Consider the following 24,039-nt stretch of genomic DNA (forward strand, 5'->3'; position numbering starts at 1 on the left):
GGTTGTTCCATTGGAGTCTCCTGACTCTGTTGGCTCCAATCTCTCAGTTTGTTGTTTTCAATAATAATAATAATAATAATAATAATAATAATAATAATAATAATAATAATAATAATAGGATTTATTTATATACCACCCAATCACTGGGAATCTGAGTGGTTTACAACAGAGGGGATAATGGACAGTTCCCTGCCCTCAGGCTTACAATCTAAAAGACACGACACAAAAGGAAAAGGGAATGGTTGGGGGGGGGGGATCAGGTCCAGCAGATCTTCTCTCCCTCTGAGGCCTGGACCAAGGCAGATGGACCTGAGGGAGGGCTCTTCTTCTTCAGGCTAGCCCTGATGGAGCTGGGCCAGCCTATTCTCTCCCTCATCGGCTGAAGGATGACAGTTATGGAGGGAGGAGCCTCTTTCTTCAGGCTAGTCCTGATGGAGCTGGGCCAGCCTACTCTCTCCCTCACAGGCTGAAGGATGACAGTTGGAAGAAGCTGCAAGGGGCATCCAGTTCAACCCACTACCATACAAGAACACACAATCAAAGCATCCCCAAGAGATGGCCATCCAGCCCCTCAATATGACAGCTCTTCAAATATTTAAACATGGCTATCATGTCACCTCTTGACCTTCTCTTCCTCAGTCTAATCAAATCCAGCTCTCTAAGACACTCCTTATAGGGCATGGCTTCTGTTAAGGACATTTTGAATTCAAATCCTGTCCTCTATTATCTACCCCTCCTAATTTGGTGTCATCTGCAAATTTGATGAACATGTTCTCTAGTCCCCAAAGTAAGAAAATATAAGAAAAAATGTAAGAAAAACATAAAGCTCCATTTACTTCTCTTATCAAGTCCAGAAGCAGCTTGGGAAAGTTACGTTTTTGGACTATAATTATCAGAATCTCAGTGGCTGTGTGATTCTGGGAGCTGCAATCCAATTTAAAAAAAACTTTTCTAAGATTTGGTATAAATGCAGGTATCAGACAGCTGAGCAAACAGGAGCTTAATCCCAGCAAGAAATAATCTTGACAGTGCTGAGTCAATATAAAAGTGTGAGAACTAATTTTGCCTCTCCTAGTGTGATTAAATTGCCCCAAAGGACAAGATGTCCAGCAGGGGTGGTGTATTCCTAAACTCTTACCCAGTTTAGTGAATAAAGCTGCAAATGTTGGCAAGAGGCCTTTTTTCCATGGTTGACTGCCCAGGAAGGATGGAACTGACTTGTATGTGATTTCTGATCACCTAGACCAGGGGTCGGCAACCTATGGCCTGCGGGCCGGATCCGGCCCGCCGAGGACTTTCTACCGGCCCCGCACAGTCCTGCCGCCGATTGCCGCCATTTCCGCGCCGCTCCGGGCGCCATTTTATTTTTCAAAATGGCGGCCGAAGTCTCACGTGACCTTTCCCAGGACGGGAAAGGTTGCGCGAGACTTCTCCGCCATTTTGAAAAATAAAATGGCGGTGGAGGAGGAAGAGGAGGGCCGCGCGGCCTGGGGTGGAGGAGGCAAAGGACGAAGACCGGTGCCGCCCTCCCCGCCTCCCCGCGGCCCTCCCTGCCTCCCTGCGGGGCTCCGCGGGGCCATCCCCGCCTCCCCGCGGGGCTCCGCGCGGCTCCACGCGGCCCTTCCCGTGGCCCTCCCCGCCTCCCCGCGGAGCTCCGCGGGGCTCCACGCGGCCCTCCCTGTGCGGCTTCGCGCGGCCCTCCCCGGAGGAAGAGGAGGGAGGAAGAGCAGGAGGAGGAAGAGGAGATGGGGGCAGCAGGGGAGGAAGAGGAGAGAGGAAGAGCAGGAGGAGGAAGAGGAGATGGGGGCAGCAGGAGGAGGAAGAGGAGAGAGGAAGAGCAGGAGGTGGAAGAGGAGATGGGGCAGCAGGAGGAGGAAGAGGAGAGAGGAAGAGGAGATGGGGCAGCAGGAGGAGGAAGAGGAGATGGGGGCAGCAGGAGGAAGAAGAGGAGAAGGTGGGGAGTGGTCAGAGGCCACATGGGGTTTTTTGTTTTATTTTGCATTCTTTTTAATTGCTAACAAGTCTCCCTGCTTTGACAATGATAGTGTGATGATGATATAAGCCAGCTTGAGAGGCATGCAGGCACTGTTTCTGAAACCAAGAGTGTCACCTTCCAAAGTGTGTTTTGTGTGCTTTTAATGCTAACAAGTCTCCCTTGCTTTGACAATGATAGTGTGGTGATGATGATGATATGAGTCAGCTTGAGAGGCATGCACGCACTGTTTCTGAAGCCAAGAGAGTGTGACTTTCCAAAGTGCCTTTTCTGTGTGTTTTTGGTTCTTTAATGGTGATATTGATATCAGAAAGCCTCTGAGGCAAGGCCAATGTAAATTGCTGTGATTTTTACAAACCCATGCGCAGTGAAGAAAAACCAAAGTCCCTTGACCAAGTACACACTTCTGAGAAGTACACTTGGTCCAAGAACGGTGAAACCACCTTGACATGTTCAATATGCATAGCCATGTTAAACCATGCTAAGTGTTAAACCCAAGGGGTTTGGTTATGGAATAAGCCTCTGAAATATGCAAGAGGCCATGTTAAGTAAAGCCATGTGAAATGCACAACCGTGCTGTTGTGTGTGTTTTGGAATGCAGGTTGGGGGTGTTTGTCCAGAAAGGGACAGAGGAGGAGAGGGCGGGCACACGCCTCCTCCTCCTTGCAGGGCTTCGGTGGAGGCTCTGCCCCAGAGGGTGGCTCTGCCCCAGAGGGAGGAAGCTCCGCCCCCAGCATGCAGCCACGCCCCAGAGGGTGGAAGCTCCACCCCCCGGCTTCGGCTCCCCAACTTGTCTGAGGGACACCAACCCGGCCCCCGGCTCCAAAAGGTTGCCTACCCCTGACCTAGACAGTGCTTAAATTCCAGGCTGTTCTGAATCTCCACAGGTTTTCAGATGGCTGTAGTGCCTAAAGGCCCTTTTTAGCAGTCTAATACAAGATATCTTGTTGCAACTGCTCCTTTCAGATAAGAATTTGCTCCCAGTCATCTATAGTTTAGATAGAACAACAGTGCACAGCTGTGACTCTCGCAATGTTTTGTTAGATTTCAGTTCCCATGATCCCACACCACTGGCTATACAGTCTAGGGCTGATGTGAGTTTTAAGCAAAAAGTATCTGGAGGGTGATAGCTACCCACCCTAGTTTTAACAACAATCCATGTAGATTACTCCAATGGGGAGAGCCAGTGCAGTGTAATTGTTTGAGTGTTAGACGAAGACTCTGGGGACCAGAATTCGATTTCCCGCTTGGCCATAAAACCCACTGGGTGATCTTGATCAAGACATATGCTGTCACCCTCAGGAGAAGGCAATGTCAAACCTCTTCTGAACAAATCTTGCCGAGGATGATTTGGGTCATCCTAAGTCAGAAACAACGTGAAGGCACACAACAACCAATTCTACATGGGTCTGCTTTTGAAATATATTAAGAAGCAGAAGCAGTATTTGAAAAAGGGTTGGGAGGTTGCACTACACTTCCCCAAATTCACCAGCCAGTGTGGACAGCAGCCATGAAGACCAGGAGATTATTGGAGATGCAGGGTTTTTAAAAACAAACAGACAAACCTTTAACAAGTTCTGAGTAGAACCTAGTACGAAACACTGCCACTCAACTTCTCATAGAGGAAGTTACTGAAAGCATAATGCTCTGATCCCAAATCAACCACCCTGACTGTCTGATTGATTCCAGACCAACCTAAAAGTGCTGATGCTGACTTTCAGTGGCCTATAGATTCTAACTTGTACAGTGGTGCCTCGGGTTACGAAATTAATTCGTTCCGCCATTCCCTTCGTAACGCGAAAATTTCGTAACCCGAAATAGCTTTCCGTTAGCGCTGGAAGCCTATAGCATTTGAATTTCGCGCCGAAATGAATTTCGTAACCCGAAAAAATATTTCGTAACCCAAAACAGTTTTTGCCAATCCAACTTTTTCGTATCCCGGAAATTTCGTAACCCGCGCATTATCTTAAAGAGTGCCTCTTATTCTCAGGAGATGAAAATACAATGCCAAACACATATTCTCTCTGCTGAGACCAACCCTGTGAAAGTCAGATTTATTTGGCAGGTGTTTCTGGGCAAGAGGTTAAGACCTGGCATTCCCAGCCAGTTCAATGGAGATCTGTCAAAACTCATGACTGTTTTATTACTGGCTGTTTTATCTGCTATTCTGCTGTGTGCATTTTATTGACTGGCATGAATTTTGCTTTTTATGAATGTCAAAAAATGCTTTCAGACTTGCTGCCTATATGGTTTAGGTACCATTTTTCAGCAAAATAAATAAATAAATAAATATACAGCTTCATAATTTTAAGCTTTGTTCAGAAATAAAAATATCAGTCTTAAAAAACCATGATGCAATAATGAAGCTTTTTTTTTCCCTATGAGGGTTCCTTTTGCCAAACAGAAATATTTACTGGAGAACAGAAAGTTTCTGCCTGGCCCTGGACAAAAGTTAATCACTGGACTGAGATAAATGTAAAGGTAGGAGGGTAAACAAGTATCCTTCACCTTTCCTTTCTTCTTTGAACAATATCATTACACTTGAGATACACCAGTAATTAAGACACAGTTCCCATCATCCCCACCTAGCATGGCTAGCTTTCAAGTTAGAAGGGCCTGCTTTGGGGAGATCTGTAAAATTCTCTAAGAGCTTTGTATCTTTACCCATCAAAGACTAGGAATGTAAGATTCAGATATTATGAAGCATAGCCCTCTAGACAATTAACAGTATTAAAAGAGACATTTAAAAGGACAGAATCATTTAAAAATATGATCATTAAAATGTGCAACACAGTACAAATGCAAAAATGCTCTGACTTGGTATTCAGAAACCTACACAAAGCGTTCTGGGCATTTTTTAAAAACCCAGATGCAAAAGAGAACTAGCTAAATGCAGCATTTACACTGCTGAAGCAAGACTTGAGAAATTCCCCACAGAGCCATGAAACTCACCAAGGTAACCTGGGACAATGTCCCAGCCTGATCTACATCACAAGGTTGTTGTGAGGAAGAAATAGGAACACATCGATTAGTGATTAAGTAATTTTCTATGTCCTAGTTTTTGGAATAACACTTTATTGTTACTATATATCATAACTGGCAATGGAGGATTTGCAGTACTGTATCTGGAAATTTTCTCAAGAAATCCCATCTCATTACACAGTTAAATAGAAAAGGAAAAAGAGTAACATGCAGTTATATTGCTGTTTATCCTTCCTGACTAAGAAAGAGCACCCTGTCTTCCTAATCACTAATTCTGATATACAGTACAGTATACATATTGGCTGGCAAGTGAGACCTGTTTAAAAATCAAACTTTTAACACACTTGTTTTGGTCTTCTCAGCATCATCTCCCCACTAGAAACAATTCGATTTACTTCAGCTTCCCAACCGTGTGCTTTATTGCACAAAGGCAGAGCTAACAACTATTGTATTAGTATGTTTGGCCAGATGTTCAGAGACTAATTTCTACACACAAAAGGCTATTGAGGAAACAATCACACAGCTATTACCCCAGGAGGAGATGTTTAAGACATGAGAGGTGCTGGGTAATAAAATATGAAAACTACTATTAACATATCCATTGAGACGTTTGATATTGTTCCCATATCACTCTTCTCCAATTTAAGAGCTTATCTCTAGTAGCTTACTTCTAACAACTCCTGAACTACTGTGGTGCAGAAGAGCTAAACTTGGACTGAAGGCCAAACTAGATGAGAAGTTGGTGCATGAACTGGATTTACCATTTCTCTTTTTCTTTTAAACATCCATGGTGATGTGGAGTAGTTGAAAGTTTCCTCACAGATCAAATACAAACATAAAAGTGGCTAGATACTGAATTAGATGGAGCATCTAACTCTATACCTGTGAGCCAAGGTGGTGTAGTGGTTTGAGTGCTAGATTACAACTCTGAAGACCAGGATTCAATTCTCAGCTTGGCCATGAAACCTACTGGTTGGCCTTGGGCAAGTCACATACTCTCAGCCTCAGCGGAAAGCAATGGCAAACCTCCTCTGACCAAATCTTGCCAAGAAAATCCTACGATAGGGTTGCCTTAGGGTTGCCATAAGATGGAAACGACATGAAGGCACACAAAAAACTCTGTACTTCCTGACAGGCAATAACTCTGTGTTATCTGCCATTGGGAACTCCTCCAAAGTAACTTCTTTAAACAGTACCTGCTGGAAGCAACGTACACTGGGAAAGCATCCTTCTGTAATAGATACAGATATATTTCAGTATCACACTACACTGTTATAGTGCTATTATTCCACGATGCCTCCTGTGGAGGAGGAATTCTGGAAATTGTAGTTTAGTGAAATCTAAATGCCCCTTCCTAAACTGCAAATCCCAGCATTCCAAAAGGGGCAGCCCATACCAATTTAAAGTAGAAAAATAGGGCTACAGTAGTTTAGTGTGATATTGTTCATAGCTGTAGATGCACAGCATATATATTTACATAGTGGAAGGATTCACTCACTGATCTTCCACATTTTGTATAGTTTGGCCCACAAACAGAGAACATCTGGGTCCAATTTTTAACTGTACAAGTCCAATGGGTGACTTTATATAAATCACTTTACCAAATCACCTCGATTGGCAGTGGAGAAAAAAAGTGGAACACACCCACATCCCCCTCTGCTCATAGAATCAGAGTTGGAAGAGACCACAAGGGCCATCCAGTCCAACCCCCTGCCATGCAGGAAATCACAACCTGTGTTTAAAGACCTCCAAAGACCTTTAAAGGCCTCTGTTTAAAGACTCCACCACTCTCCAAGGGAGTGTGTTCCACTCTCAAACAGCTCTTACTGTCAGGAAGTTCCTCCTAATGTTAAGGTGGAATCTTTTTTCTTTTAGCTTGCATCCATTGCTCCATGTCCTATTCTCTGAAGCAGCAGAAAACAAGCTTGCTTCATCCTCAACGTGACACCCCTTCAAATACTTGAACAGGGCAATCATATCACCCCTTAACTGGCAGGGAGTGAAAGGACAAGCCCAACGCCATCCGGCCTGAAGAGGAAGAGCCCTCCCCTCCCTCCTTCCAGCTGTCATCTTCTGGCCTGGGAGGGAATGAAAGGACAGGCCCAAAGCCATCAGGCCGGCCTCGATTAAGAAAAATCCAGTCCATCTGCCTTGTTCCAGGCCTCAGAGAGAGAGAAGAATGCTGGACCTGATCCCCCCCCCCACCATTCCCTTCTCCTTTTGTGTCGTGTCTTTTTAGATTGTAAGCCTGAGGGCAGGGAACCATCTATTATCCCCTCTGTTGTAAGCCGCCGGGGTTCCCAGTGATTGGGCGGCATATAAATAAATCCTATTATTATTATTATTATTATTATTATTATTATTATTAACCATCTCTTCTCCAGGCTAAACATACCCAGCTCCCTAATTCTTTCCTCATAAGGCATGGTTTCTCTAAGAGGAGAGTTGGGAATTTTTAAAAATGCATTTAATATTATTACTTATTAGTTGTGACATAGTGATGCTGCCAATACTTCCAGCAATTGTTCTAAGTGCCTACAGCAATTGATCATTTTACTCTACTGTAATCTGTACTGTAGCAAATGAGCATGTTGCTGTGATCCATATACCAAATGAGCAAATGGCACACTCTTAACAGCTCAAATAAAATGTCTACATTGCTGAGCACCATGACATGCAAATCACAGAACTGTAAAGCTGTAAAGGGTTCCAACTGTTGTCTAATGGAATACAACAAAATCCAAAATGCACAAAAGAGTGATACCTTATGGGCCAACCAAAATGCACAAAATACATCATATAAGCTTTTGAAGCTTGACTTGCTTCTTCGTTAGATAAAGATTTTAAAAATCATATAGGAGAAGAAAAGTGATTATGTTAGAGTGACAGACCTACATTTTGTTTCAGATATTACTTCTGCTGTTAGCTAATAATATCCAGAGAGATATCAATGCAGGAAGAGGCCAAAGGACAATAAAAGCCATGTAATAAAAAATTTCAATTCTATATTGGTAAATCTTGTCAATTGTAGTACAAATGAAACAGCTTCACCTTTGTTGGAGATAAAACTTCAAAGAGTTCTAATTCATTAGCTCCTTCTCCTTAAAGGTTCCCCTGGGTGTGGCAAAGTTCAGTATCATCAAATCCAGAAAACATATTCAGGAGTAGCCTTGTTGGCCATGATGAGGCAAAATACAACAAAATGCAAAATCCACAGAAGACAAAAGGTATCACTCTTTTATAGATTTTGAATTGTGTTGTATTCTGTTGCATGGTCAACACAGTTATCCCTGAATATGTTTCTTTGTCAATGAAAAAAGTCCACAGCCAAAGAAATCTTGACAAATGGCCCTCCAGCCTCTGTTTTAAAACTTCCAACAAAGGACAGTCCACCTCCTTCTGAGGCTGCCTACTCCACTATACAACATCTCTTCCTGTGAGAGTTTTCTTCCTAACGTCTAATTGGAAACTCTTGTCATTTGAATCTATTGGTTTCAGGTCCTACCCTCAGGAGTAGCAGAAAATGAAGCTGGAAGACAGCTATTGTATTGCATCCCAATATTCTCTTCATCATGCTAAACATGCCCAACTCCCTCAAACATTCCTCTAAGGCCCTTTCCTGAATTTCTACTATTCTATTCATCCTCCTCTGGGCACGTATGGCAAGAACTGCTATTTTCCCCAGAAGTTCAATGAACAAGTCTTCTGTGTTGCAAACAGTAAAAAACTTTATTCCAGAAAAAACTTGGATATTATCGTAAGACATCTGCAGAAGTGGCATTGTTACCCAACTTTGGTATAAAATTTAACAACGTCCCACCCCACCTTTGTCTGGCTTCATCTTAATTTGCTTACTAATTAAAATGTTCCAACCTTTTTTCCATGTCCCCCTTATTTGCTCAGCCCCCAGTCCCAGCTGGTTCACATCTCTACTTTCTGTTTCTCACAAACAGGCTCCTAGAAGTTTCCTCCTCCATATATCTGCACATTCCTGCATCATGTTTTGAGCCACCCCCCAAGTACTGTGCCTCTCATCACTCTCATCATTTCCCAATAAACCTATAACATCTATATGACTCTTTTATATTTGACAAACCTTAAACGTGCTACATATTATAACAACCACAAAAACAAGAACGTGAAAGAATATACCACATTCTGACAATGTACAAGTTTGTTGACATTCTTCTCAACTGTTGTGCCTGGAACTGGCTACAGTACTCCAAGCAAGGTGTGATCAATTGCTTGTGTGAATGAACCTTAAAACAGACCTTTAAAAGGTTTAAAAATCAACAACCTGCTTCAAATGTGCACTACCATTTCCTATCCATGTATTTAAACAAGCAGCAAAAAGCTACACTTTGGTTTCATCCAAAGCAGCTGTTAGCTGTGCAGATTGTGTTGCATTTTCTTGATTACCGCAAAGCCCAATCTGACATATATTCAACCATGCTTATTTTGTTTGGAACAACATGTTCCTTTAGCAACCATGACCAAATGTTTAGGCGGTCACTAGACCTGAGCACTCATACAATCTGGAACAGCTTATGCAAAAGAACACTGTAAGCCACTCTATTTGCCTGCATCACTGCCTAATTCAAGCTTATGTTGCCAATTTGTCATTTCCCTGTCATCCACAGAAAAGCTCACTCTCCTATGCCTTCATAGTTAGCAGAAGAGCTGTTTGGACCAAAGATGCTTGAATCCATATCCCAATTATGAGCACAAGATAGCTGTGTGGGCACTGTTTTAGTATACATACGGATACAGAGATGCAGTTTATCCAACTAAAAGAATTCATTAGCACTTCTGAGACTGGTTTATTCTAGCATGAGCTTTTGAGGCTATCAGTCAACAAACACAGCTATGTCTCTGAATAAATTATCAAATTAAAAGCACGTATCTATCAAAAATAATTCCTATGTCAGTAATAAAAACAGTGTAAGACTATATCATGGACAAAAGTAGCAAAAAGGGTATAAATACACAGGCTAGTAATTCCTGTTTTCGTAACACTGTCTCTAGCCAATAGTGATGCTACTGTGGCCTCAAAGAAATCTGAAATTTAGGGCCAGCCTGATCCCTCATTTCAATTTCTAGAAGTGGGACCACCTATCATTGGTTAAGCGTCTATAACAGGATGTGATGTCAAGGAATGTTCACTGAAAAGTTGCATAGGATCAGAAAGTTCAGTGTGATAGAGATGAATCAACAGACAAAGAAGGAGGAAGGTTCTGATATGCCTTTTCTGCTTCAGTGAACATCTGTGGCTGGTATTCTTTATAAAGCTAAAGATTCCACTAACCACTATAAAAATCTGCACAAAAAAAAATTAAACACTTCTGAATGGAAGTATATTTCACCATACTGGCACATGCTACTCATTTGTTGCTGTGTGTCGGCAGGTTGTTTCTTAAAGGAAACCTTAAAGGGAATCTATCATGGGATTTTCTTGGTAAAATAGGTTCACAAGCACATTTGTCATTGCCTTCCTTTGATGCTGAGAGTGTGTGACTCATTTAAAGTAGCCCAACTGTTTCCCATGGTCAAATGGGGAGTCAAACACTGGCCTACCAGAGTCTTAGGGTGCATCTACACTGTAGAAATAATGCACCCTACAGAATCCTGGGATTCGTGAGGCACCAGCACTCTTTGGCAAAGAAGGCTAAAGACTTTGTAAAACTATAAATCGCATGATTCTATAGATTCCATAGTTACAGCATTTAAAGTGATGTCAAACTGCATTATTTCTACAGTGTAGATGCACCGCAAGTCCAGAGACGAATAGGCAATGAACATGTTTCTTTGAAGGTCTTTAAACAGAAGTTGGATGAAAATCTCCTGGGTGTTTACTTTTGAACGCTTTACTTATGTGTTCTTGCATGGCAGGAGGTTGGATTAGACAGTCCTTTCCAACTATTACTCTTTGTTAAAAGTGGAAATTTCACACATAGCTTGCCCTTACACTAGAACATACATTTATGTAAATATTTTTTTTCCACCTGTTATTACAGGAAAATAAGATTTGGAGGTCTTACTGTTTCTGATGCAACTTAACCTGTACACATATTGTTGTTATCTACAAAACGCTTTCCAGAATTAATGAGCCTGTGAAATGGCTCATAGAAGCAACACATTAGACATAATTGTGTTATTTGTGACAAGTTACTTTACTGGACTAGAGTAACAAAGGCAAAATGACATTCCTTTCACAGAAAATGATAACTTGTTGTTGTTTTTTCTGTTTGCTTAGTGAGCATTTGGAAATATCCCCCCTCCCATTTTACGTGATTGTTTTAATTATTTAATTAATTATTAGGGACCTGTTTTCTCAAGTAAAGAGAAACAAAACCAATTAATATAATGGATTACCAAAATAACCTCACATTAACAGCAATGAGTTACACAATGAATTACTTTAAAAGGTAATTTTCCGTGTTCTAATATTTTGATCTCATAACGAGAAAATCTGGGCTGAGATTATGACAACTGGCATATGCCACTCATTCCCAATTAGGCATGTCACAATTTATATGGAAAGGGCTACTGTGTCTTGGAACAGATCTAACAATCTCAAGTCATTTGTCTGCTTTACCTGATGCAACACTGATGATTTCTTTAACGACAACATCCTGCATTTCTTCATACTCCTTTCTATTCTTTATGTATTCCTCATTTATCTCTTTCAGTGCACTGCATGTGAACAAAACAAAATAAGGTTTGCAAACTTCCACAACCTTGCATAATAAGCTTCCACTGATTTTCTTTCACTGGCATTTAGATGTGAAGGCAGGGTTAGAACTGACCTGTACATTTTACATACCTATTGGAGAACTTCACCCCATTCTTCTGTGTTTCCAAGATCTTATATTTGAGATTGTTTCGCAGAACCTTCTCCTCTCTGTAGGTAATTCGAAAGAAATGCCCATATTGTGCATTGCATTCTAATTTGATGCTCTTCCCAGGTTCCAGACCTGTTTCACAGAAAGTCATGGGGGAATAAAATGCATGATTGCTTGTGGCATTATAAACACCCAACTTACATTTTCATTATCTCTACTCAGTGAGTCAAATTTTTCTCTTGGCTGGTTTCTGCTGCTTGATATTGTACCAGGCCACCTGCTGAGAAGTTAACTCACAGTCACAGGCTTGGAACAAGTCCTAAAACCTAGCTAGTGAGATGAGAGAGTCAGGGTAGGTTTTCCCTATACTGGAAGGAATTCTGAAATGTAATAATATACACTGCTCCCTCGGGTTACGAAATTAATTCGTTCCGTGGCCGCTTTCGTAACCCGAAAAGCCTTCGTAAGCCGAAATGCCATAGGCGCTAATGGGGAAAAGCCGCGATTCCGTGTGAAATAGCGCCGAAAAGCACCAAAAATTTTTTCGTAACCCGAAAAAACATTCGTAACCCGGAACAATTATTTCCTATGGGATTTTTTCGTATCCCGGAAATTTCGTAACCTGGGTATTTCGTATCCCGAGGTACCACTGTACTACCTAAGTTGATTTCAATTGGCAAAGGGGAGGGGAGAACTTCCAATAGAAACATTATAGACATGCATTAAATTAATAGAGCCAATAAGTTTATACAGATGTCTGTCTTTCAACAGACCGCACACAAACCATGAAAGCTAGCTTCTGCAGCCTTAAACTCCCCCTTTAATAATTACATTTTTTCTAAGAAAAGGATTACCAATTTCTCTCGCTCTGTGGCTACTATATACTCCAGCCTTTCCTAAATTTGAGTTCCTCCTGATGTTTCAAACTGCATCTCCCATTAAACGCAACCATTTTGACCAAAGGGCAAAAATAAGCACCTGGCTGTTGGCTGTCCCAGAAAACAGTCCACAGGCTGTAAGTATAACTTTCTGGCCGAGTCCTTTTACAAACTAAAAAGAACTGCTCCACCAAGCACTAAATGCGTCACAGTTTTGTAGCCCTTGTATGTATAATGAGAGAAATGGTTAATATTTGGATTCAACACACAAATAAATAAATAGAAATAAGAAACAAAAATTTAGACTTTAGTTGGGCCTCTAGAATACAAAGGCAGAAACAGTTTTTAAAATACAGTCACCCCCTCCATTTTCGCGAACTTGGAGTCTGCATCCCTCACTCGTTCATGGGCGGCAAACGGAGGGGGACAAAATGGGGGGTGCACCACCCTTCAAGCCAAGGGGGTTTGAATATTTGTGATTTTCTGTTTTCACAGGGGGGGTCTGGAATGGATTCCCTGTGAAAATGGAGGGGCAACTGTACACACCACACATACACCCCCCCCATAAAAGAGTTTTTGGACTCCAGGGCAGTGCTGAGCTATATGTGAGACATAGTTTTCTAAGTACCAAAGTACCAACCTGTATTACTCAATTATTGACAGCTTCAGTACAAAACTATAGTCAGGCCTCCACGTTCGCAGAAGTTGGGGCACAGCTCCCCACGAAATGGGGAACCACATATATAAACAAATAAAAATTGCGCATATATATATATATATATAGCTTCAGAGAATACTTCCCTAAGAAACTCTAGGTCCTTCAGTACAACTCTATGGTCAACGTCCAGCAGAGGTTGATTACAGAATCACACTGGAGGATCTAGAGGTTCCTACAAAGAACATATTTATCAAATCTGTGAACAAATGTAGGGGAGAGGGAAGACCTTATATCTCTTTTTTTTTAAAGTAACTTTCCAAATTCTGATTATAAGGCAGGTTTCCTCGTTTCAGGGCTCTACAGATCTGCTGGACTGTTATCCCCATCCAATGGCAAATATCTGGTTCTCTTTTGCGGCTACACAATATTGAGGAAAATTATAAGTGGTGGCAAAAGATCTTGCAAGCCAACTCAGCTGCCTATCCTTTTGTTGTCAAAAACTATTCAATAAACTTCCAAGAACAAATTTTTAAAAATGGCACAAGTGTAGTGCTGTATTTTAAGCTGTGAGACTATGAAGCATTCTTGAACATCAAAAGGCTGATTACAAGTGACTTTGCAAATCAAAAGCAACAACTTGAAAAGCACTCTGTGAAAAAAGAAAATCTTTTCTCAACATACTCAGCTCTTTGGCTGCAGTCTTCAGCACACCCTGCATTTTCCCCTCTAACTTGTCCATATTCTCCCTTAGCTCAGCGAGATTTGGATCAATTGAAGATTTCACAAGATATTCATGGCTCTCCACCTGGGATACAAAGAGAAAAACATTCCAAAGAGATTTTAAAACAGTCTCCACAAATCTACAGTTACATTTATTTTTCAATAGTAAAGCAATTCTAATTCAACAGAAAAACTTAAAACCAGCTCATTTAGCACAATTAACACATGTGACAGATTAAGATTTCAACTCATTTAACCAAACAAATATTTTGTGAAATATTTGTCATGTTAATAGAATTTTGCCTTTTACAGGCCTAAGACCTAATTGCCAGTTTTGGTAAGAAACATATGGTTAAGCTTTCCGATATGGAACCACAAAGCATGCTCCTGAATGTTCCCTCACATAAACCTCAATCATATTAATACATCAATGGGCTAAGTAAAAACCTTCCAAATAAGTATGCTCATGAAAGCCGGAGTGGGCTACCCTGTGACATATCACACTCCATCTTGGAAACAAGACATTTTGGGATACAAGCTCAAATTCTCCAGAGCTACTCTTGGATGAACATCTCCTAGTACTACCAATCAAATAACATTGTGCAGTTATTTCAGTTTATCCTCCTTAATGGATTTTCTTGTGATAAGAACCAATTACCGTATATAACTGTGTACGAGTCACCCTCATGTGTAATTCGAGGGAAGGTTTCAGGGTCAAAATCATGGATTTTGATATGATTTGTGGTAAATCGAGAGTAAAACGTAGGGAGCTATAAAAAGGATGGAAAGGGGAGAACACCACTTCCGTCCCTCCTTCTCCGGACCTCTCCTGACTACCTAACACCACTTTCCAACTGCTAGAGGAGAGGTTTTAACATTGGGTCAGGGAGGAAAAGAACTGCAGTTAAACGGGGTGTTTCTTTGATGGGAAGAGAAGGCTTTTAGATTGGACTGAGAACGTCTTTCACACACACACTCCTACCTCAAGGAACAAAGTGTAGGGTATCAGGTGGTGCTTGTTTTAGGTCTTTTCTAAGCAGTATTAGTGTACTGACCCAGGATTTTAGGGTCACTTTTCAGACATACATTTCTTGATTTATAGTTGAGTATATATAGTAATAAACAGATTATGGACTGTGACAAAAATCTGGATCTCCTGCAAAATCCTGTGTATGAAGAAAGATTTTCCCCCCAATAATAGCCTCACCTGGAAACACCCTAAATGTAGGGATCTTCTTTATGTGAGGGATTTTTTTAAAAAAAAAAATCCTATATGCAAGCTGAAGTTGCAAAATCCAGGAAAAAGTCTACAATGTGACTTTGTTAAACATTTAGCTCAGACTCATAAATTATTCCCACCATGTCTCTGCAGCATCTCAATAAATTATTGAGATGAATTTTATATCCTAGTCACCCTAAATCTAAATTTAAACTATGAGGGGGAGGGGCTGAGATTCAAATTAAGGTCTTTCAAATTCACTCTCTTTACCACTGCACTACAACAACCACCTCAACCCAAAAAGGTAGTTTTTAATCAGAATGAGATAAAGCATTTTATGGACTACACTTCTCTTTTCCATAGATTGGCAGAACATCTGTTACAACAAATGCAGTACTTTGTGGCCTAATGCATTCCTGGCATAGCTTTGGGTCATAAAGATTCAAGGGATCCTTGGCAAAAGGACCTCTTAAAGCATATTCCAGATCAGTTGGGTTCCCTGAACTGCTAAATGACAACAGAAAATAGAAGGGCTCTGATCAAAAAGTAACCAGGTCTTTAAGGCACATCATATCCATTCCATAGCCTGATATGAGAGCCAACATGGTGTAGTGATTTAAGCATTGCACTATGACTCTGGAGACCAGGGTTCAAATCCCTACTTAACCATGGAAACACACTGGATGATCTTGGACATGTCACACTCTCTCAGACTCAGGAAAAGGCAATGACAAACCCTCTTTGAACAAAGCTTGCCAAGAAAACCCCATGATAGGCTCATCTTAGGGTCGCCATAAGTCGGAAATGACTTAAAGGCACACAACAAAACAACCCTGATATAGTGTCTCTCTAGGATGTTGTTGTTGTGTGCCTTCAAGTTTATTTCCGAGTTATGGCAACCCTAAGGTGAGCCTATCATGGGACTTTCTTGGCAAGTTTCATCAGAGGGGGTTTGTCATTGCCATCTTCTGAGGCTCAGAGTGCATGACTTGCCCAAGATCACCCAGTGGGTTTACACTGCTGAGCCAGGATTAAAATGTTGGTCTCTAGAGTTGTAGTCCTACATTCAAACCACTACGCTTTCCACTACACCATGGAGAATTTAAGACCTAGCTTTCTAAGTATTTTGGGCCCAAAGAAATTTCCAAAGAGTTTCCAAGACAACCATACATAACGTGTTACAGTAATCATAACAAGCTGTAATAGAGACATGTTTTACAATCGCGAGATCTGACTTCTCCAAGAACAGGTGCAGCTGGTGCACTAGATTTAACTGTACAAATGCAGTCCTACCCACTGCTGAAACTGGGTATCCAGGGTGAGGGTTGAGAGCGGATGTGTACTCAAATTATAAGCCTGAAATTTCAGGGGGGTGTAACCCCCTCCAACACAGGCTGCATTCCCTCGTCTGTCTTTCAAATGACAAAGAGTCTTGTCTTGATTAAGCTTCAAATTTCAGTTTCAGTAAGCTTCACCTAGTAGCTTCATTTGAGGCCAGGACTGCTACAAACCACAGAGAACTAATGAAGACCCCCAAGTATAAAGGAGATTAAGCAAAATTTTGAACAACTCAGTTTATACTATGCATACTGCTTCTTTCACTTGACCGCAAAAAACACTGCAGTAGATTTTGAACTCCCTTCATTGTATGTCCTGCTATCCTGCATTGCACCTCCTGCTCCATATCATGCAGGTATGAAACATTTCACAAAATGGAAAGCAGAGTTCACCAAAATGTTACAAGGAAGGGTTTGGTACTGTAATTTCAAATTACAGTAGTCTCAACGTCACCAGTTTGGGAAATACTAAAAACGTTTATGAGGATTATTTTTTTTAACATCAACTACATACTGTAGTCCCTATCTTGCAGAAATCATATGTGGCATTTTTTTTCTGCTGCCTTCTACTGATTTACCCATGATTACCACTAATATTGAAAGTCAGTGTGGTGCAGTGGCTTGAGTGTTGGACTATGACTCTGGAGATGAGGGTTTGAATCCTGTCTCAGCCATGTAAACCCTGCTGGAAAATCTTGGGCAAGTCAGACTCTCTCAGCCTCAGAGGATGGCAATGACGAATCTCCTCTAAATAAATCTTGCCAAGAAAATCCTGTGATAGAGTCACCATTAGTCAGAAACAACTTGAAGGCACGCAACAACAAACCACTAATAAAATCCTCAAGTATTTATGTGATTTTATCTGCTGCAATGACTAGGGATGGCATCTCTCCTCTGAATGCCTGCCTTGAGTCTGTAATGGGCTGGATGAGGGGGAACAAACTCAAGCTGAATCCAGAGAAAACGGAGGTACTCGTGATAGGCATCCCAAGTCCAGACAGGGAAATTTGCCACCCAGTCCTGGACGGGGTCACACTTCCCCTAAAGGACAAAGTTCGCAGTTTGGGAGTCCTCCTGGACTCATCCCTACAGTTATCATCTCAAGTAGATGCGATGGCCAGGAATGCTTGGTACCAGCTTCAGCTGATACGCCAACTGCGCCCGTCTGGACTGAAAGGACCTTGAAACTATAGTACACGCACTGGTAACCTCTCGTTTAGATTACTGTAATGCGCTCTACATGGGGCTACCTTTGTACCAAGTTCGGAAGCTTCAGGTAGTCCAAAATGCCGCAGCCAGATTGGTCACTGGTACCTCAAGGTCAGATCACATAACACCTGTACTAAAATCCTTACACTGGCTGCCAATTAGTTTCCGGGCCCAATACAAAGTGTTGGTGATCACCTTTAAAGCCCCTACATGGCTTGGGCCCAAGTTACTTAAGGGAATGCCTCTCCCGACATAATCTGCCCCGCACTCTCAGAACATCTGGGAAGAACCTACTTGAACACTCCAAGGTGAGATTAACATCTACTCACCAGAGAGCATTTTTGGCTAGGGCCCTAACGATTTGGAACAACCTTCCGGAAAAGTTTTGACTCATTCCCATCTTGGACGCCTTCAAAAAGTTGCTGAAAACATACCTCTTCCGGCAAGCATACCCTCCTGATCTTTTATAGATTCAACAAGTTCGCTACCTCCTGATTAGGAGTCAACCTCAGGCTGTGATAAAAAATTTTTACTGTACCAATTGTTTTTAGATGAGATATGTTTTATATTGTGATTTTAAATAACTGTTATTAGTATCATTGTGTTTGTATAATTCTGTTGTAATCCCGCCTCGATCCATCAGGAGAGGCGGGACAATATAAGTAAAACTTATTGTTGTTGTTGTTATCTGATTACATGGTACAAGCTGACTTAGGCGTATGAAAACACAATATATAATATACATTGGGCCCTTGGTATCTGCTGGGGTTTGGTTCCAGGAACTCCCTGGATACCAAAATCTATGAATGCTCAAATCCAATGACATAGTAAAATGGAGTTCCTTATATAAAATAGCAAAATCAAGATTTGCTTTTTGGAATGTATGTATTTTTGAATATTTTCAAGCTGTGGATGCTTGAATCCAAGGATAAAAAAATCCATGGATACGGAGGGTTGGCTGTATATGAATGTAGTATTTATAAATACATAATGTGTGTGTGTGTGTGTGTGTGTGTGTGTGTGTGTGTGTGTGTGTAATAGGGACTCAACAAAACCCCAAGGTGGCTACAACCTATTTCCTAACAGTCAGTACGATCTCCCTCAAATCATGCTGACATTGTGGTGTGGGGAAACAAGAAAACAAGACTTGATGCCTGAAGTGACTGAGGTTTCAGGGAAAGCAACAGGATGAGCTCTCCACATCCCTTATTAGCAACTTGCACTATGGGATGTTGATGCTGCACAGTCTGACCTAGCTGCCAATCAGCTGAGCCCCAGGTCCTCACTGGCATGGTGCTCTCTTGCTATTCTGCAGTCAGCCCTACTCAAAACCCTCTTAACTGATTACTGGTGGCTCTGCTAGGAATACAAAAAAATTCCTGACCAGGGTCCAGGCCATCGTCTGTACTGGTCTAGCCAGACATCTGCTCAAGCTTTAAATAGGGCTTTATTTGTATCCCTAGTTAATAGCTGATGGGCCTCCCAATTTATCTGTTTCTCCTGTCACTGACATCTCAGCTAATGGTTGGCACCCTGCTGACATGCTTTCTAGAAAAAGCTTTCTAGGCTTTCTTGCCTTGTTTAGTTTATGATGCTGCTTTCAGCTACTGTTAGTTCTGTTACTAATTTGGTTTTTAGGCTGAATTTTATTGTGTCTTTATGGCTATCATGCGCAATATGGATGTTGTGTCCGGGTACAAAGAGGCAGGGTATAAATGATGAAAAATAAATAAGGGGTCTTTCTACACTGCTTTGGTCTCATGTGATTCCTGTTGCCTGACATATATGAGATGACCCAAGCTTCACTCAACTTTAGCCTCTCCCTCTTCCCAGGATTTGGGAAAAGGGAGGGAAGAGCATCTGCAGTATCACAGGCAAAAAGTGCAGATGTTTTGTTGCTAAAGAGGGAAGAAACAAATCCACAGGTGGTGGCGGCGACCATGGTTCTATCATTTTCTTAAGAAAGTATGTAAATCTCTACTTTTTACGTTATCACTTACAAGAATGAAGAATTTCAAATTTTCCCCAGTGGGAGAGATGTACATATGCGATGTTGTATTGCTTTATTTATTGCATTTTGTTAAAATATCATTTGTGCAAAAAACTCTGATTTTGGATAACAAGCAAGCAGTTTTTTGCAAGCATTCTCATGGCAGCAAACCCAATGCTTTTTGCACAAACAAAATTTTGCAACAAGTCACAAAAATATGAAAAATCACATGATGCCTAACCTAGCCACTTTGGGAAGCAGCATATTGGTTCAAATGTACCTTTCCCTCTCCTTGGGAGGCAGTAGGGCTGTTCTTGTGGTGTTCCTACTTGGAAACTATGCTTGAATTTCCATTAACAAAATGCCACAGCAGATCCAAAACAGAAAGCGGGTGCCCTCCTGGGGGGTTCCCTTCTGCTTGGAAGAGGATTTGTGAAAAGATGCAGCTGTTCCTGTGATCATTTTGTTATAGTGATGTTCTCACATTTACCCAATAGGGACACATTAGCAAAAGAGAGGCTGAGACCAAAGCAACAGCCTACTTCATTCCTTAAAATGCCAGAAGCACTGTCTAGTAGAGAGGTACATAAACTAAACTAACCATTTAAAAAGTTTATTAACCTGCTCAGCCATTGTGTGTTTAGTGGAAATTCACAAGGTAGTTTCAGCAGGAAAAGTCAAGCTACTTACCAGGGAAGAATTGTTCCTTGCATTTAAGACAAATGTATGCAGAAGGCTGAACCTTCACAGTAGGAAAAGGAGCAAGATTGAAGAGTTATCAGACTGGCCAAACAGCAGCATATGGAAATACAGTATCTAAAACAAAACTTTGAAGTTCATAAAGTCCAGGTTCTGTGACCAAAAGCTTGTAAGTGCCACAACCAGTAGGCTGAGAAAGTGAAAAGCGAATGAAATGATCCATCAGGATACCATGATGCTCACCTTAGGCTTGAAAAGCAGAAAAAACTTGGGTTTTTAAATTAATTAATTAATTAAACCTAGAAACATAAATGCAAAGAATTTTATTCACCAGAGATGGCTGAAACACAGAGCTATGGTAAACAATACTAAGATCTCCCAACTAGTCAAGCAAGGAAGCAAGCATTAAAGATACAGTACTCAACTAATACAATATATAAATATAACACTCCTACGTATCTTTGTCATTACTTTTATTTTATCTTATTGTCTAAGGTTGCATTCATGCTGCTGGAACTTCAGAGAGCTAAACCTGCACCCTATATCCCTAAATGCCACTCCCACACCACTTGTGGGAACCTCCAATTATCCCAAAAGGCTAATCATGATCTTTGGGACCCCAACAGGGCATTTTAAACCAATCTGGAAACCCTGATCTTTTTAAAAACCAAAGGTGACCACTTCTGATATTATTATTACTACTACTCTTACTACTAGTACTATGGTTAGCAGTCCAGGGGTTAGCAGTCCAGGGGGGACCGGCGGTAGCTTTATTGCTACGCCGGATCATTAATACATCTTTGAGGGAAGGGCAATTTCCATCTGAACTTAAATTGGCCATTGTAAAACCTATATTAAAAAAGCCCTCCCTCAACACCCTGGTATATAATAATTATCGGCCAGTTTCCCTGCTACCATTTTTGGGGAAGGTGATCGAGAGGGCGGTTGCAATCCAGCTTCAGGAGGTCTTGGACGAAACGGAGTATCTGGACCCATTTCAAACTGGCTTCCGGGAGGGTTATGGGGTTGAGACGGCCATGGTCGCCTTGGTCGATGATCTCCGTCTGTGCATCGACGGGGGAAGCGTGTCCCTGTTGGTGCTCTTGGACATCTCAGCGGCTTTCGATACCATTGACCACGGTATCCTTCTGGGGCGCCTGGCAGAGGTGGGAATCGGGGGCACTGCGCTCCAGTGGTTCCGATCCTACCTCTCTGGGAGGTCCCAGATGGTGCAGCTGGGAGACGTGTGCTCCGATGAGAAGGCCCTTAAAACTGGGGTCCCTCAAGGAGCCATTCTGTCTCCCATGCTATTTAACATTTACATGAAACCGCTGGGAGAGATCATCCGGAGACATGGGGCGCGGGGTTATCAGTACGCTGATGACACCCAAATAATCTTCTCTATGTCTCCGACTGATGCAGTGACTGAGGATGGCGTCTCTCCTCTCGTGGCCTGTCTGGAGTCGGTAATGGGCTGGATGAGGGGAAACCGACTCAAATTGAATCCAGAGAAAACGGAGGTACTTGTGATAGGTTCCCCTGGTCCAGGAATGGCGGTAGTTCCACCTGTCCTGAACGGGGTCACGCTCCCTGTGAAGGACTCTGTGCGCAGTCTGGTGGTGCTTCTTGACTCGTCGCTTCACCTGACTGCTCAGGTGAATGCGATGGTCAGGAGCACCTGTTATCAGCTTCGGCTTATTCGCCAGCTGCGCCCATACCTGGCCCAGAGGGACCTTGAAACGGTAGTACACGCTCTGGTAACCTCGAGATTGGATTTCTGAAATGCACTCTACATGGGGCAACCCTTATACCAAACCCGGAAGCTGCAAATGGTACAGAATATGGCAGCCAGGCTGGTCACTGGAACTTCCAGGGCCAGCCATATTACACCGGTGCTTAAAGATCTGCATTGGCTGCCTATTTGCTTCCGGGCACAATATAAGGTGTTGGTAATGACCTATAAAGCCCTAAATGGCTTGGGCCCAGGATACCTGAAGGACCGCCTCTCCCCGTACATTCCGTTCCGCACCCTCAGAACATCTGGGCAGCAATACCTTAGGGTGCCAGGGGCCAGGTTGTCCTCCACTACGAGGAGGACATTCTCCATCGCCGCCCCGGCCCTTTGGAACACGCTGCCCATAGAGCTCCGCTCGACTACCTCCCTGGCCCAATTCAGAAAAGACCTAAAAACCTTTCTTTTCCATCTGGCATTCCCCGATTAAAATCCAGTGGGCCTCCCTCCTCTACTGTGGCAAAGAGGATGGGCTAACGGGGGTTTTATATTGTAGTTGCTTTTATTTTTATTGTATTGTTGTATCTTTGTATTTTTGTATTTTAACATGTTGTAAACCGCCCTGATCTGTGGAAGGGCGGTATAAAAATAAAATTTTTATTAATTAATTAATTATTATTATTATTATGAGCTTGCAGGGACCTAAAACAAGGCAAAAGACAAAAGGGATAAAATGCCCCATTACTCTTGATAAATAGCAGTAATGATAATTTTTGAAGCGGGGGGGGGGGGGGGGGGGGGCTACAGTGAATGCCCTGGAAAGGACTCATAAGATACATAGGCTTTACCTACTGTTCACATAAAGTATCCTGCCCAGTGATGGGTTAAAGTGCTATCTAAAGGGATTCTAAGTTATAGGCTGCATTTTCACAGCAGAAATAATCCAGATAGAAACCATTTTAACTGCCATGGCTCAATGCTATGGAATTCTGGGAACTGTAGTTTTGTGAGAGTTTTAGCCTTAGCTGACAGAGAGCTCGAGTGCCATTTTAAACTAAAATTCCCAGAATTACATAGCATTGGGCCACAGCAGTTAAAGTGGTGTCAACCTGGATTATTTCTGTTGTGCGGATGCAGCCATAGAAAGCAATTCTGAACTTTTGAAAAATCCACATAATGTGTTTGTGCAAGAAAAATAAAGAAAGATTCTTCCACTAAATCCATCCCCAGCATTTTCTTTTAGGAAAAATAATCCTTAACTTCATGTCAGCTAGGCAATTTCACAGTTTTGGGGGGAGGGACTTACTACCATTTGGAGGCTTCATTTTCCCTAATGATGTGGTTTTACATTATGTTTTTACTTTTTTAAAACTTTTTATTTCTATTTTAATCTTAGATATTGCTTTGATCTTTGATCTTGAGTCTATCTTACTTTTTATTCAATATTATCATAAACTCCCTTCAGTCCATTTTCAAGAGAAAGTCAGGATACAAATCCAATAAACACTCCTTCCATTTTTGGCAAACTCTGCATTCAAAATGTACTTTCAAAGCAGCCATTGCATCAGGAAAATGGATTTTATATGGATCCAGCTAAAAAAGTCAGGTGGAGGAGAGAAAGAACTTCACTTTGACCAAAAGCTTTGGAGAAATGGAAACATTAATAACCGAGGAGTATTTTTTGTATCTTGTCTGCTCCTTTCCTTCACTCTCAAGTCTAGGAAGATATATACACACACACACACACACACACACACACACACACACACACACACACACA

The 24,039-nt window shown here is 41.9% G+C and overlaps 1 protein-coding gene across 2 annotated transcripts in view; it reads right to left on the reverse strand.

The window, feature by feature from the left end:
• MSH2 (mutS homolog 2) overlaps positions 1 to 24,039 on the reverse strand; it is a 108,873-nt gene that overhangs the window by 19,254 nt on the left and 65,580 nt on the right. For both annotated transcript variants that reach the window (XM_042439354.1, XM_042439359.1), the window contains exons 9-11: positions 14,035 to 14,158; positions 11,799 to 11,949; positions 11,571 to 11,668 (exon numbers count right to left, since the gene is read on the reverse strand). In XM_042439354.1, coding sequence (XP_042295288.1) covers positions 11,571 to 11,668; positions 11,799 to 11,949; positions 14,035 to 14,158 — 373 coding nt within the window. The remainder of the gene's footprint in view (positions 1 to 11,570; positions 11,669 to 11,798; positions 11,950 to 14,034; positions 14,159 to 24,039) is intronic.

The sequence above is a fragment of the Sceloporus undulatus genome, chromosome 1 (genome assembly GCF_019175285.1).
Source record: "Sceloporus undulatus isolate JIND9_A2432 ecotype Alabama chromosome 1, SceUnd_v1.1, whole genome shotgun sequence".
NCBI classification, from domain to species: domain Eukaryota; kingdom Metazoa; phylum Chordata; class Lepidosauria; order Squamata; family Phrynosomatidae; genus Sceloporus; species Sceloporus undulatus.